Source organism: Callithrix jacchus, chromosome 4 (assembly GCF_049354715.1).
Source record: "Callithrix jacchus isolate 240 chromosome 4, calJac240_pri, whole genome shotgun sequence".
Classification (NCBI taxonomy): Eukaryota; Metazoa; Chordata; class Mammalia; order Primates; family Cebidae; genus Callithrix; species Callithrix jacchus.
The window spans coordinates 152,510,066-152,525,319 of NC_133505.1; the positions used below are offsets into that span (position 1 = coordinate 152,510,066).

At 39.5% G+C, this 15,254-nt stretch overlaps 1 protein-coding gene across 5 annotated transcripts in view; it reads right to left on the bottom strand.

Annotated features, from left to right (window-relative positions):
• EPM2A (EPM2A glucan phosphatase, laforin) overlaps positions 1–5,969 on the bottom strand; it is a 340,229-nt gene extending 334,260 nt beyond the window's left edge. For all 5 annotated transcript variants that reach the window (XM_054254493.2, XM_078370826.1, XM_017971457.4 and 2 more), the window contains exon 1: positions 5,628–5,969. In XM_054254493.2, coding sequence (XP_054110468.1) covers positions 5,628–5,928 — 301 coding nt within the window. In that variant the 5' untranslated portion in view covers positions 5,929–5,969. The remainder of the gene's footprint in view (positions 1–5,627) is intronic.
• Between the last annotated feature and the right edge of the window lie 9,285 nt (positions 5,970–15,254).

A 15,254-nucleotide genomic window follows, 5' to 3' on the forward strand; every position in this document is an offset into this window, starting at 1 on the left:
AGGGTGGCCAGAATTCACCCCTGCAGGTGCTAGGCAGGCACTCACCCTAGACAGGACACCCTTCCATGGCAGGGCACTCATGCACACCCACACTAACTTCGATTGGGACCATATAGACATGTCAAAGAACCTCACAGACCAGCTTTGAGATGTGGGAGGAAACCAGAGGACCTGGAGAGAACCCACACAGACACAGGAAGAACATGCAGACTCTGCACAGACAGGGGTCTGGCAGGAAGTGGTCTTTTTTCTCACTAACATTGTAATGAAACAACACTGAATGAAAGATATTATTTGAGGATATGTTGTTCTTTAAATCAGGAGTCCTCAACTTCCAGTCAACTTCCTCCATTAGGAACCAGGTTGCACAGCAGGAGGTAAGTGGGTGAATGAGTGAGCAAAGCTTCGTCTGTATTTACAGCTGGTCTCCATCACTCACATTATGGGTTGAACTCTACCTGCCTCCTGTCAGATCAGTGGCACAGTAGATTCACATAGGAGCATGAACCCTATTGTGAACTGCACTTGGGTGAGAGCTAGGCTGCAGGCTCCTTATGAGAAGCTAATGCCTGATGATCTGTCACTGTCTTCTCCCACCCACAGATGGGACCACCTAGTTACAGAAAAACTCAGGGCTCCCAATGATTCTATATTATGGTGAGTCGTATAATTATTTCATTACATATTACAATGAAATAATAATAGAAACAAAATGCACAGTAAATGTAATACACTTGAATCATCCCAGACTATCCCCACCTCCCCAGTTCATGAAAAAATTATCTTCCAAGAAACTGGTCCCTGATGCCAGAAAGGTTAGGGACTGCTGCTCTAAATCATCTCTAGTTACTTACACTATTAAATACCTAATACAATGCCTACCCATCACTCCACTTGTGTGGAATCAACATAGTACTTGATAGACAACAAATTCAAGTTTTCCTTTTTAGAATTTTGTAGAATTTTTTTCTGAATATTTTCAATCCAAGATTGGCTGAATCCACAGATGCAGAATCCACAGGGACAGGAGACTAAGTATCCTAAAAACCACTGAACTCTACACTTTAAACGGGTGAATTCTATGATATGTGAATTACTTCTCAGCAAGCTGTTATAAAAAACATGAATTTCCAGGATCCACCCATGAGGATTCTGTAGGTCTGTGACTTGAAAAGCTCCCAAGGTGATCCTAATGCATTCCAGGATAGGGCTCACTGGTATGCCTGGAAAATTCACTAGAAAGTTACTTGATGTTTTATGTTTGACAGAAATGAAAAAATATCACTAAAGATTGCTCTAGGTAAGCCAAGCAGCAAGAGAGGCTGTCCCTGCCCATGTCCTTGATATGATGTAGTAAGAAAGGCACTTTACTTCCATGTCTTCCCAAAATCCCATAATCCAAGTGTAAATGAGAAAAAGCACCAGAAAATTCCAAAACTTTCTGCAAAATACCTGATGAATGCTATTCAAAACTGTCAAGGTCACTGCAGAAATACATAAAGTCTAAGAAACTATCACAGTCATAATGAGGGAATGTATCAATTTCTCTTCCTGGGTCCACAAGGGATGTGGTTTCAAAGGCAAGAACTTCCCAGTGACTTGCCTGATCTGCCTTCTTTCATGTCTCCATCTCAGAGCCTAGAGTTCTTTGTGTAACTTTCATGCACAGGAAAGGTAAACTGCCCAGGTGAGCTCTCTTTCTTTAGAAAGCCCCCAAAAAGCTATGGGAGGATTGTGAGCCAGGCAGCCAATCCAATGTCGAAGTCAAAGATCAGTCACTCCACTGGAAGTTTAAAGGAACTCCTCTCATGGGACAAGAACTTGAGTGTGGAGGGAGTAACTCCCAAATTAAAAGAACCCCTGCCCCTCACCTGTGTGGATTCCATCTCTGGATCCCCTCCCACAACAGTATGGGAGTTTTCTCTCTCTCTCTCTCTCTCTCTCCCCCCACCCCCACTTCTCTTTCTCTCTCTCTCTCTCTTTCTGCCTAATAAATTCCTTTTCTGCAAAACTCTTTGGATCCGATATTTACTTGAACGAGCCCACTGCACCTGTAGGGCCTCTTTGCCCATTCCTGGAGGAGGGAGGCCAAGAACCTGGACACCCGGTTACAATAAAGAATAAATGTAATGTGGGCATATAGATAAGGTCTTGGAAGAGAAAAGTTATGTTAGGTAAAAAATAAACATGAATGAAATCTGGATCCTAGTTAATAACCATGTATCACTATTGGTTCCTTAATTCTCACAAGTGTCATACTAACATAAAATATTAACAATAGAGGACACTGGGCAAGGAGTATATAGGAACTGTCTGTACTAATCTAAAATTATTCTAAACAGTTTATTCTTAAAAATGCAAGTCATATAATTTATCATACATTAAAATAATCCACAAATAAAGCTCAGCTATGGTTACTCAGAAAAGGCATGAAAAGAAGTTGTCAGATATTATCAATAACTGCTAGAAAACAATAGTAGAAACTACACTCAAAGATGACACATAGAAAGAAACTAGACAATAAAGACTGGCTCTATCTTCAACATAGTCACAAACTTAAAGAAAAACATAAGCTAGATGAGAACAAAAGGAAAAAATGCAAAAGAATACTGAATGGAACTTCTAGAGATGAGAAATACAGTATCTGAAAATAAAAATTCACTGGATGGAATTCACAGCAGATTAGACCTAGAAGAAGGCCTCAATCTTCTTATTTATATAACAGTGAAATGAATATCTACCTTGTAGTGTCACTGTAAGGAAAAAGAGTAATTTAACTGAAAGCACTTAAGAAGTAATTAGCCCATGATATAAAAAAAGAGAAAACCTCCAGCTCTTTCTGTTCTGTGCCCTATTCATCCAACAAATATTTATTGAGCAGCTACTATGTATCAACCACAACTGCAGGATATAAAAGAATTAATAAAATACACATAGTTTCTACACTCATAGAGCTCACAATCTGGTAAAAGACAAAAACCAATAAATACACAAATAAATGTTGTGCATGATATCTTTTGTTTTAAACTGTACCATGCATTATTAGCTGCCTACCCAAGATCCACTTTCCTCATTTTTGGTAATCAGTACACTAAGTTTCCTCAGGAAAGGAATATGCTCACCTGAATAAAGCACTTTCCCAGTGATATGGTTTGGATTTGTGTCCCCAGTGTTGGAAGGGGAGCCTGGTGAGAGGTGAGTGAATCATGGGGGTGGACTTCCTCCTTACTGTTTTTGTGAGAGTTCTTATGAGAGCTGGTTGTTTAAAAGTGTGTAGCACTTCCTCCTTCTCTCTCTCTTCCCCCTGCTCCAACCATGTAGGAAGTGACTGCTTCCCCTTTGCCTTCTGCCATGTTTGTAAGTTTCCTGGGGCCTCCCAAGCCATGTTTCCTATATAGCCTGGAGAACCGTGACTCAATTAAACCTCTTTATAAATTACTCAGTCTTAGGCCATTCTTTATAGTAATGCAAGAGCAACTAATACAGAAAATTCGAACTGGGAAGAGGTGCATTGCTATAAAGATACCTGAAAAAGTGGAAGCAGCTTTGGAATCAGGTGTTAGGGAGAGGATGGGACAGTTTGGAGGACTCAAAGGAAGACAGGCAGATGAAGGAAAGTTTGGAACCTCCTAGCGACTTGTGAATATTTGTGACCAAAATGCTGACAATGATATGGCTGAGGCGGTCTCAGACAGAGATGAAGAACTTATTGGGAACTAGAGTAAACGTCACTCATATTATGCTTTAGCACAGAGACTGGCAACATTGCAGCCCTGCTCTAGAAATCTGTGGAAATCTAACTTGAGAAAGATGATTTAGGGTATCTGGTGGAAGAAATTTCTAAGCAGCAAAGCATTCGAGATGTGCTCTGGCTGCTTCTAACAGCATATGCTCAAATCTATGAGCAAAGAGACATACTTAAAAGGGAAGCAGAGCATAAAAGCTTGGAAAATGTGCAGCTTTGCCATGTGGTAGAAAAGAAAAATCCATTTTCAAGGAGGAACTCAAGCTGGCTGTAAAAATTTGCATAAGTAAACAGGAGTTGTATGTTAATAGCCAAGACAATGGAGAAAAGGCCTGGAAGACATTTCAGAGACCTCCATAGCAGCCCCTCTCACCACAGACCTGGAGAGAAAAGGGGATTCATGGGTCCAAGGCCCCACCGCTCTGGACAACCTCTTACTATGAATAATAGTAAGCCCCTTTAAAGGAAGGATAAACTGAAGAATAAATGCTACCAGACTAAAAGCCCAGTGGGGTACAAAAAGAGAACAAGGATAATATATAAATATATTTCAGCCAAATCTTCTTTACAGATTATTTCTACATTATTACAAGCTAAATGGTCCATTTTTTACATATCAACATCTCAAGAGACACTCATTTCGTTGACTTCAACTACTGAGTCACACCCACTCCAGTCTTCAACCTTGCACATTTCCTTTAAAGAAATGGGCTGCCTCAATTCAGACATTGTTGGTGGGAACCGATATTAGTATCACCTTTTCAGGGCATAATTTAGCAGTCCTTATTGAAGTATTAAAAAAAAAAAAAAAGACTACATTTTGACCTAATAATTTCACTTCTTTGAATCTACTCTGCAGAAACATTCCCAAATGTTCAAAGATAACCTGCAAAAGGAATTTCAATTAAGCTACTACTGTCTATAACAGAAAACTGAAAAGAACCTAAATGCACATTGGTAGATGCAGAATAATATGTTACCATTTAAAATATATATCTACATGTAAAATAAAGATGTCCCCAACATATTGTTCCGCAAGAAAAGAAAAAATTCAGAATGAGATATAATTTTTGTTAAAAAAAAAAAAGTATATGCATGTATCACATACATAAATGTATACAGGCAGTGTACTTAAGATGCGTGCAGGAAACACTAAGTTTTCACTATGTATATTTCTTTATCATCATTATTATTATTCTACAACCAGCATGTATTGTTTTAGTATTTTAAGAAGTCAGGTCAAGTCTCAATTGTCATATACCTGGGATTAAAAAAGAAAAAAATCCAATATTCAACGTCTTTCCATTAGTTCATTCTCAAAATAAGAAAAAAAAATCTATACAGTAAGTAACACGTTGCAGTCTAGGATTAGCGAAAATGCTAGTTTCGCTGGTTGGATCGTTTTTTTAGTGAACTAGGACAGGAAAATGAGGACACAGAAACCAACTAAGGCGGAGTTGGGCAGCGAAGCCGTTCGGCGGCGCGCGGCCGGGCAGCCCAGGGACCCGCGCAAGGAGGACTCGGAGGGCTAAGGGGCCCCGGGCGGGAGACGAAGGGCACCGGCCCCTGACGCAGGCGCGGTTGGAAAGAAACTGTGGACTGGGTGTGCGGAAACCAGGTCAGAGAGGCGAGCAACCAAGGGGGCGGGAAGGCGGGCGGGAGCGCTGTACGGGTCTAGGGAACCAGTAGGAAGCCGGAGGCGCGGCTGGCGGCGACACCGTAGCCCGCAGAGCAGGGTCAGCCCGGGGCGCTCGGCGAGTGCCCAGGGACGCGGGCAAGGAGCCCGGGACGCGCGCCGCGGGGGCCTGCGGGGCCCGCCCGAGGCCGAGGCCGAGCTCCCGCTCCGTGCCCGGGGCCCGGGGCCGGCGCACATTGCCAGTACCTTCCCAGGAGAGCTCTCCTCCCGGCTCCCGCTTCAGGAACTTGTACCAGAACGTGTCCACGCGTCCCGGCTCCGCCCCGTCCTGCGCCGCCTCCTCGGCCACCAGCTCCACCTCCCCAATCCAAAGGCCCGGCTCCTGCAGCGCCCGCGACCCGGCGCCCGCCGCGGTGCCCGCGGGTCTCATGAGCACGGCCCCTCCCGGCTCCCAGCGCCCCAGCTCGGGCCGCGACCCCACGACCAGCAGCTCTGGCCGGGCGCCAGCCACGGCGGGCGGCACCACCACCCCGAAGCGGAAGCGCATGGCGGGCGGCCTGCGACGCGAATCCCCGGGCCCCGAGTTTCAGCGGCCGGCAGGCGCTGCCTGAGCGCGAGGCGGCCACGGCGATTGGGCGGCGGCGCGGGAGGCCCGGGCACAGCCGGGAACACGTGCTGTTCTGCGCCTTCTTTGGGCTGCATCACGCGGCCCCCGAGCCCAGGCTGCGTCCGGGCCGGCGGGAAGGGGTCCGCCAGCCGCCTCTTTGTGCACCGCAGCCCCGCGGGCGGCTGATTTCCACTTGCGGGCGCTGGGGAAGCGGCTAGCGGAAGAAAAGGAAGAGAAAACGGGGTTCGGGAAGGGAGGAAATCTTCTAAGCCAGGCAGTCGTCCAGTCCTCTTTCCAAGAGACTGGAAATTAACTTTACGAGGATCATGAGGAAAGAAATGGCCTCCAGACAGCAGCCTCCTAATTGTGAAACGGGGGAAGATCTTGGACCGGTCTCTGGAGCGCTCCACGCCTTAACCAAGTCACTTTTCTCATGGGTCTCAGGTTCTTTATCTGTAAAATGAGGGTATAAAATAATCTTTTCAAATCCTACCGGCTCTAATGGATATCTGATTGGTGGAGACAACCCAATGGTTGCAACAACCCAGAGCTGATGCAAAACATTACATACCATTCCCCTGTCTGAAAAGCCACACGATCACCTTCTTTTTTCAAAAAGTATTATATTTTTAGTATGTGTAAAGTAAGTTTGGAGTAAATACTTTCAAGTACTTTTGAAGGTCAAAACAAAAACTAATTCTGTGACTGTAAATGTATGCATTTTTTAATGGAGTAATTATTTTTTTAAAGCCCTTTGTTTAAAATTTACTTTCAATAAGCCAGCACTAGTCTTTCAGCTTAAAACCTTTTTGGGTCAAGAAACAGAGATTTTTTTAGTTGTCTGGCCAAAACCTAAAATACTATATATCTTGGTCGGGGAACTTCAATTTGTCGCTGCCATCAGACAAATGTCCTGATAGTTTTATATTCTTTAATAAAGTTATCCTTGTATTCTTATGTTTATGTATTCGCTAACATTTAACAACATGAATCCGTGATGTGAATTAAAGACACAGGCATTTTTACCAGTATTTGGAATTTTGTGAATAGCAAGGGGTGGGGGGGGGAAAGGCCAAAGTTTTATGCGTTGAGAATATCATAAGTAAAACAGAAAGTGAAAAAAATGTAAACTACACAAACACAATCTCTTGTGGAACACCTAGAAAACTTACAATACAGTTCACTCTTGCATATTGACATTCCACTCAAAGTTTGATTGGTTGCTAAGCTTAAGGATAAACACTGTGAACAATGTGAAGACAGAAAGGCTGGCCAAACACAACTGATTGAGTAGCAAATCAGACATTATTAAATCACAGTGGCATGTGAGTCGGTTTATGCAAATTGCTGTTACAAGATATTCTTAGAGTAAGTTTAGAAAAGTGAGAGTCATTTGGCGATGCAGAGAGGATTGTGTCTGCAGTGGAATCCAGACTCCAGTGAAAGTTTTTATTCCTCAGGACCCGGGAGCTGACAGCTCCAGACTTGCTTTTGCTCCACTGTGCTGCCTATGTTGTGTGCCTCCCAAATGGCATTATTCCCACCAGCTCTTCCAGAGTGAGTTCTGCCCGTTCTGTAGACGCAACAATAGCAGAAAAATTAAACAGTATGTTTGTTCAACAGACACGGTTTACTTCTCTCTCATCATAAAGACGTTGAATAATTTTAACCATTGGAAGAAGTAACCCTCTTAAAAGCCCCTAAACAAAATACGTAATAGCTTATTTTATGGCAAGGATTTAAATTAGGTATAAATTGGATGGCTGCTCTGTGTAGTAAGTAAAATGCAACTGGAAAGGAGAACAAGACCAAAATAGGGCTTAAAGGACATATTTCAAACTTTGATCATATTTTGATGGCCAATCATTGGGGTATACAAATATTAACCATAATAGTATCCATTGAGTCTATAGTATGGGCCAGGCACATGGTTTTTGTACTCGTGTTATCTTATTTAATTCTCTCACCAATCCTATGAGGTAACTACAGATGTTTTTCCCATTTTAGATGTGAAGATACTCCAGCACAAAAGGGTCCAATAAACAGTCTAAAGCAAGGAAGGGCAGAGCCAGGGGCTAAAAGGCATGCATTCAGCTTATAGATATAGATGCAGATATAGATTCTAATAAGGAAAATCTGTTGCAGAATGCATCTAAATTCTAGCATATTTAAATGTTATTCTCCATCAGCTCTTAATTTTAAAAAATTAAATTCCAGTGATTATTTGTTGTAACTAACTTCATCCTTAGAAATTATGAAGAGGCGAATCATGAGTGGCAGTCTAAATGGATCAATGAATCTGTAAAGACACAAATATCTTAGCATTTGAAGAGAATTCGGCTGCACGTCCTAGGAAATTATAATTTTTATGCCTTTTTATACCTATGTGTTGGGAATGGAAACACAGATTTAAGAAGCCAAGGTGAAGAATTTTACCAGTTTTTAAACTGTGTTAGTTTTAGATCTTTTCCCTTGTTGGGTCCTCCATATGAGATTTCTGTTTACGTTTCAAAGAATCATGGTATTTACTAAAACAGATTATTTATGAAATCCATGTGAGGTCAGATTCTTGATGATATGGGACAAGCTAAATTTAGAGCAAGAGTCAGTCCAGTAGAGTAACATAATTCTGATAATAATTTGTAAAAGACCAAACCAATTTGTTGTCATTGAATTTCATTTTTATAATGCTATCTTACATATAACTGTAAACATTCCTGAGAAATGGGTGATAAATTCACACATAGAGTTTCAGGATCCAATTCAAATGTAAATTCTTTTGAAGCCCCCTCAGGGAAAGCTATTAGTTCAATCTTGAGTGATTTACGATTTCTGAAGCAATCTCACTAGTCAGCAAGTATTGTATATGTATATACACACTGATGAAAACCATGTTTTATCTACATAGTTCAAGGACTGTAATAACTATTGGTTTATTATCAACAGAACATATCTAAAAGTTAAATATGTCACGTATACTATTTTCAATTTTGTAGCATTTAAAAAAAAGAAAAAAAAACCCTTTCAGAGAAAGTTTGAATACAGCTTAAAAACTACAGCTAACTTTTTTCTGGATTAAAAAAGTATGGCTTAGGCTGCTTTATAAGTTGGGGTTCCCATGGGTTAGAAACCCCTTTGGGAATCTAGAAGAACAGAATATAAACTAAACTAAGGCTTTGCCCCAAATTCCCACAACATTCCTCAACTGTTGTAAAAATTCATGTCTTTTTTTGACGCATATAAAAATCTCTTTGTCTCCAGAAGATTCCAATAATTCCACTTCCCACCCATCCCACCGTAGTTTTTGTATCTACAGTGTATCGCCACCAGCCTGTTTTGTCATTCTTCTTTCTTTGCAATTTGTATTATTAAAATATTAACTTTTAGGAATGCTCCAAGCATGAAATTACAATGAAGCCTATGCCCTTCCAAAGGACATTGACCTGCCCCTTCCCTCAGACACCCTCCATCATAGTAAAATTTACACCTCCTCCCCCTCACTTCTCCGCTGAAAACCTCTACTCAATAGGTCATTCAAGCCTGGGCTTTGCTAGGCAATGACCTAAAATGACTTTGCCTGGGGAAAGTAGAGGGCCAAGCCAGGTGGCTGGACCTCAAGGTTAGAGACACTGGTTTAGAGCTTCCTTCAACTGTAAAAAGATCCTCCTAGGTCTGAGTAACTTGAACAGGCTGGTTAACACCCTTTCCAAAGACAGTGGAGAGCTTGATAACTCAACCCTTAGGAATAAAAGAATGGTGGCTGGAAGGGATGATTTGAAACTCGCAAGGGAACATTGAAAGAGTTTAAGAAAAAGGAAAGAAAAAGGAAAGAGGCTAGCTTTCCTTTAAGAAAAAGGAAAGAGGCTAGCTGAAAGCAGAGCTTACTCATTTACGCTTAGAGAATGGAGACTGTTTGTGGGGGCAAACCTGACAAGTACTTTTTAAGAACTTGAATTCTGTAATTCACTTTTTGCTTAGTTTTCCCAACAACTACATGTATGTTATATTAAAAGTATTTTAAATATGAAACTGCTGCAGGCAGAAGGTAAGTTTGAAACATTCTTTGACTTCACCATCACCTGGAAGAAGAGAACCCAGGTAAAAGTTGGTAGTAACTGAGAAGTCTTGGGTGAAATCCTAGTGACCTACAGTGTAAGAGATCATGTCCACCAGGAGTTGAGTAACGACCCTGGGCTTCCGCCAAATCTCTAGTTCTTTTTAGAAATTTATGGATTCCCTGGAAATGTCAAAACAGTGTAGGGGGAGATAGTGTACCCATATTTACCTAGTGAAAACAGCTGTTTATTCAGATATATACACTTGTCCAAGCATGCACTAGAACCTAATTAAAATATAATTCTCTAAAATGACTCTCATGTATGCAAATTAATGAGAGAACCAGCAGGATGGTGAAACTGACTCAAAGAGAATTTAAGATACAATGTATGTAGGCACTGAAAGAATGCTAGACAATTACTAGGTTAGATACAAAATTGATAAACTTCCTACTGGGAAATTAAAATGTAACATTTGAATTTATCTTTTCTACCAGATAGGACTCCCTTGCACCTTTAACAGATAAACACCTACAAGATTTCATATGTAACTTTGGGGGCTGGCCTCAATCAATAGTAAATAGTAAAATACACCAAGGCACAAATAATCTTAGAAAGAATGACATAACTCTGCGGTGATCCTGATGCAGTCTCCAGCATGCAGAACATGCAGTCAACCTGGCCCCTTAAGGCTAAGCTCAGATACTTTTTTAAACAATGTGTAACAATAATAATAACTTTCATGTATTGAGCTTTCATCTACCAAGTGCAACGCACTGAGCAATCTCACCTACTTTATCTTATTTAATCCTCTAAACATTGCTCTATGTGAGAAGGTTGGGTCTGATCACACATATCAAAGGATTTGCAACCAGAATTTGGGATAGCTAAAAACCAAGAAAGGAATGGACTTAGGAGGAAGCTGTATTCCAAGTCTAGGTACCTGCATCAACAAAAGCAGAGGCAGAAAATCTCAAAAGTATGTAATTTTGGAGTAAAAATGAAGAATACAGATCTCTAAAATTGTTATTGCAAGTTAATTACAAGGCAAACATACATTTTGGCTCACTCAGATACATTTTAGACTATGTACTTTATATGTTTCACATATCACTGTTCGTGACAAAGGCAATGGGCAAAAAGACAAAGATGTTATAGTAGTTCTATGAAGAAGAACTGGAATAGAAAAGAGGGAAATAATGTCTTGGGTGTTTAATGTCCAGAGACAGACTATCAAACTTATTAAAATCAAGAGATAGGCCAGGCACTGTGGCTTACACCTGTAATCCCAACACTTTGGGAGTCCAACGTGAGTGAATCAGGAAGTCAGGAGTTTGAGACCAGCCTGGCCAATATGGTGACACCCACTCTCTACTAAAAATACAAAAATTAGCCAAGCATGATGCCACATTTCTATAGTCCCAGCTACTTGGGAGGCTGAGGCAGAAGAATTGCTTGAACCCAGGAGGCAGAGGTTGCAGTGAGCCAAGATTGTGCCACTGCACACCAGCCAGGGCAACAGAACTAGACTCTGTCTCAAAAAAAAAAAAATCAAGAGATGAACCATTTCATACACCTCAGTCTAATATGAAAATGTAAGTTCCATTATACTATGTCACAACCACAGAAATCAGCACCTTGTAAATTGTTGTAATCTATTTGCTCTTACCTTCCGGAATGAGTATGTAAGTACATGCAGCTACATGTTTACCAGGCAAACAATCTCAATCATTGCAAAGCTAATATGCATTTAAAAATCTCATTTAGTTTTCAAATCTTCACTGTAGTAGGTTAGATACATGAGATGGCTTTTTATGAGTAAATGTCTTTGGGATGCAACAACATTCTTTTTAGAAATTGTGATTTATTATTACTCTGAGGAAAGGATTGATTTCCCAGAATCTTTTATTTCTGGTAAATGTCCAGCTCTGACTATACTGCAGTGACTACGTTGCAGGGCCACTAAATTCACCTGAAAAAAAAAGTTCTGTGATTTAGCTAAGTTTGTATGTCCAAGGAGGAGTAACAATCGATTCTATGATTTAATTCTGAAATTATTCCATAAAATAAATGGAAACATAATTGATTTTACCAAATTGATATTATTAATATGTGGGGGTTCAGTCAGGGTGGTAGGAAGAGGTGTAAGAGAATTTATAAAGGAAGTTATAGAAAATAGTCACATACCTTCTTGGAAGGCTGGAAGGTTTTTCAAAGCTTCAGGATAAGTTATGGCTGAAGGCAACCAAATCCTCTTTGAGTTAATAGCAGGAGTAAATAACAAAGGAATGTAAGGGAGTTTATCTAAATAACTTGTTTATTCATGTGGTCCTAAAACTAACCTTTAATCATTCATGGGCTGGATGGCTCTCTTGTGGGGAGGGCAACCAGGTTTTTTTATTATGCACAAATGGTGTTTGCTTTAGGCCTTGGAACCTGGCCTTTAGTCATTACCCTTGAATGGTGTTGACTCAAAGCCTTTGTCATTTAATGTGTGCTAACTCTGCAGTGTCTGTGGCCATGGATCCCTAGCCTGCTCTTTCACTGAATATTGGTGTTTGAGTGCATTTGTCCCTGCGTCAGTGTCTGCAGGTCAGACCCCAACATTACTATTTAGTCAATTTAATATAATTAGATGTACCACATTATTCTGGGATAGAAAATTTAAAGAAAAAACTATTGTATTAAGAACTTCAGATTTTAAAGAGCACAAAGATCCTCTGTGCTCCATCCTCTTTGATGTACAAGAAAACTGAGGCTATTTTGTAATTAATTATTTGTTTTTGTCTATAAATTTTGATTCTTAAAATATGAAGGATTGTCAGAGAGATATGTTTCCCCTTTTTTCCATTATCTTCATCCTTACTCCTTTCCTTGAAAGACTTGAATTACTCTCAAGTGTCCATGATACATGCACCCAGTATTACACAATCCATGACAGAGAAGAATAATTTGATCCAAGAAAAGATGTCAGTGATATTTTGGTTTTGCAAACAGTATAATCATAGAGCTTTTTCAGAATATTGTCTACCACTCTTCAAACACAATGATTGCAAGCATAATCAGTATTTTTAACCCCACTCTCCTCATTGGGATATTCTAAGAAGTAACATCATCCTGGGATACTATTTAAGAGCAGTCTTAAAACTTTTAAGAGCAGGGGAATTTATTATGCTACCTGCTTTCCAAGTCACCCCTATCCAAAAACAGAAGAGCATCTTGAACATTTTTCACTAAGGTACAAACCATGTTCCATTTGCTCAGTAGGTGGGCCATCCTCAGTAAATGTTTTTTACCTTCTAGGTGGCCAACCTTCACTCTAGTAGTAGGTAGGGATTGATCCTGAAGCTGCCCTTTACCTATTCACCCTTTACCTATTTATCAGGGGAGAGCTAGCACATGCCCACTCACTTGAAAGGAATCTTTCCTCCCAACTACCGAAGAGCAAATCATTCCCTACCACATTCTCTTTCTCTATATGCCAAGTAACTTTTTTGAAAAAGTCTGAAACACTAGGTGTATCAGTCAGGATTAAGTTATACTTCAGCAACAACGTCCCCAAAATATCCATGACTTAATCACAAGAGTTTTATGTCTCAATCATATCACATGTCCATCTTGGGCTGGCTGTGTCTCTGCCTTATATCATATTCATTCCACAGCTTTGGTGAATATGACAGAAACCTCTAGCTAGAATTTTATGGGTCATTGGGACAGAGGGAAAAGAAAAAAAAAGTGGCTCTTAAAGATTTTGGTTTGAAGTGAGGCAAGGCAATTATACTCATATTACATTGTTAAAGCAAGTCACATGGCCAAGTTGTTATTCAGTTATTCAGGAAAATATAAAGCCATTTCTGAAAATGGCAGCAAATATTTGTGAATTGTAATATTGTCATCCATACCAGGAAACCAAAACAGTAGGAAGCAGTTTCAGATTCAAAAAAAGTATTCAAAAAGGAATCTACCTTTCTCAAGGAGAAAGCAGGGGAAGAGCCTGAGCATACATGTTGGTGACCAGAGAAACGTTAATGTAGAGTGGTGAGATGTACCTTTTTTAAAGCAAACAATTTACTAACCAGCCTTAGACTTGTTGTAGATCAATAAATAGAAAAATAGGTGGATAAATAGCTAAGTAGACAAATAGATGGATAGATGATAGAGAGATGGAGATAGATGACAGAGATAAACACTCTAGAAAACTCATACTAACTTAAAGATAAAGTATAAACTCAATCTACATGTTATTTTAAATTAAAGTTGTTTATTTTATTTTTAAACTGTAAATTCACAGGCATATGTCATAAGTTCATAGTTTGAAAACATAAGTTTTGATATAAAAGTTATTTTATTATCTACTAGAGTTGAACATGTAAATGTAGAGTTTTCTATCATTTTGGAATAACTTTTTGCATTTCTCTAGAATCTACTTAGCTGCAAATTTGCAATAAGATTTTTGTAATGCTACCATTTTTTCCAGTGTTTATATTTCCATTGTGAATCATTTGAGTTATGTCATTCAGTTACTTGATTTGACATGGGTATAGACTGATAAATTTCAGAAATATAAGTTAATTTATCTAAACTTTTGTCCAATTTTATCCTTTGAAAACTCTGGCTAAATTCTCATCTTCTAGAGAACATAGAATTTTAACATTTTTATGTTTATGAAATATACACAAAAATGAAAGTAGGAATCTTAATAATTGAGTTTCTCTTTTAGGTGGCCACTATATCACTTCTGAGTCCCTGGAGACAATAAGAAGTGAGATCATAGGAAGTCATTTAGCTCTAATCTGAAGATAGTAGATAGAAGGGAGAATTTTTCTTCCTCTTTTCCTTTGGAAAAAGCACAGAACTATTTCAACATGATTGATTGTGGTAAGGCACAAATGTGGAATTCAATCTGGTCCTAATTTTTCTTTAAAGCACAGAAATGGAAATAATAAATGAATTCAGCAAATTTGTAGGCTATGAAATAAATCATATTTCAAATACACTAAAAATAATATGATCAAAGTGTAGGACTTACAAACTAAAAACAAAAAAGAGTAATTGAAATATTATTGAAAAATTAAGGAAAACCTAAATAAATGAAAAGATATCCCATGTTCAAGGAATCGAAGATTTACTATTAATGAGATTTAGGCAATACACCTGAAATTATTTGACAGATTAAACACAGAACTCAAACTGCCTATTTGCAGAAATGGG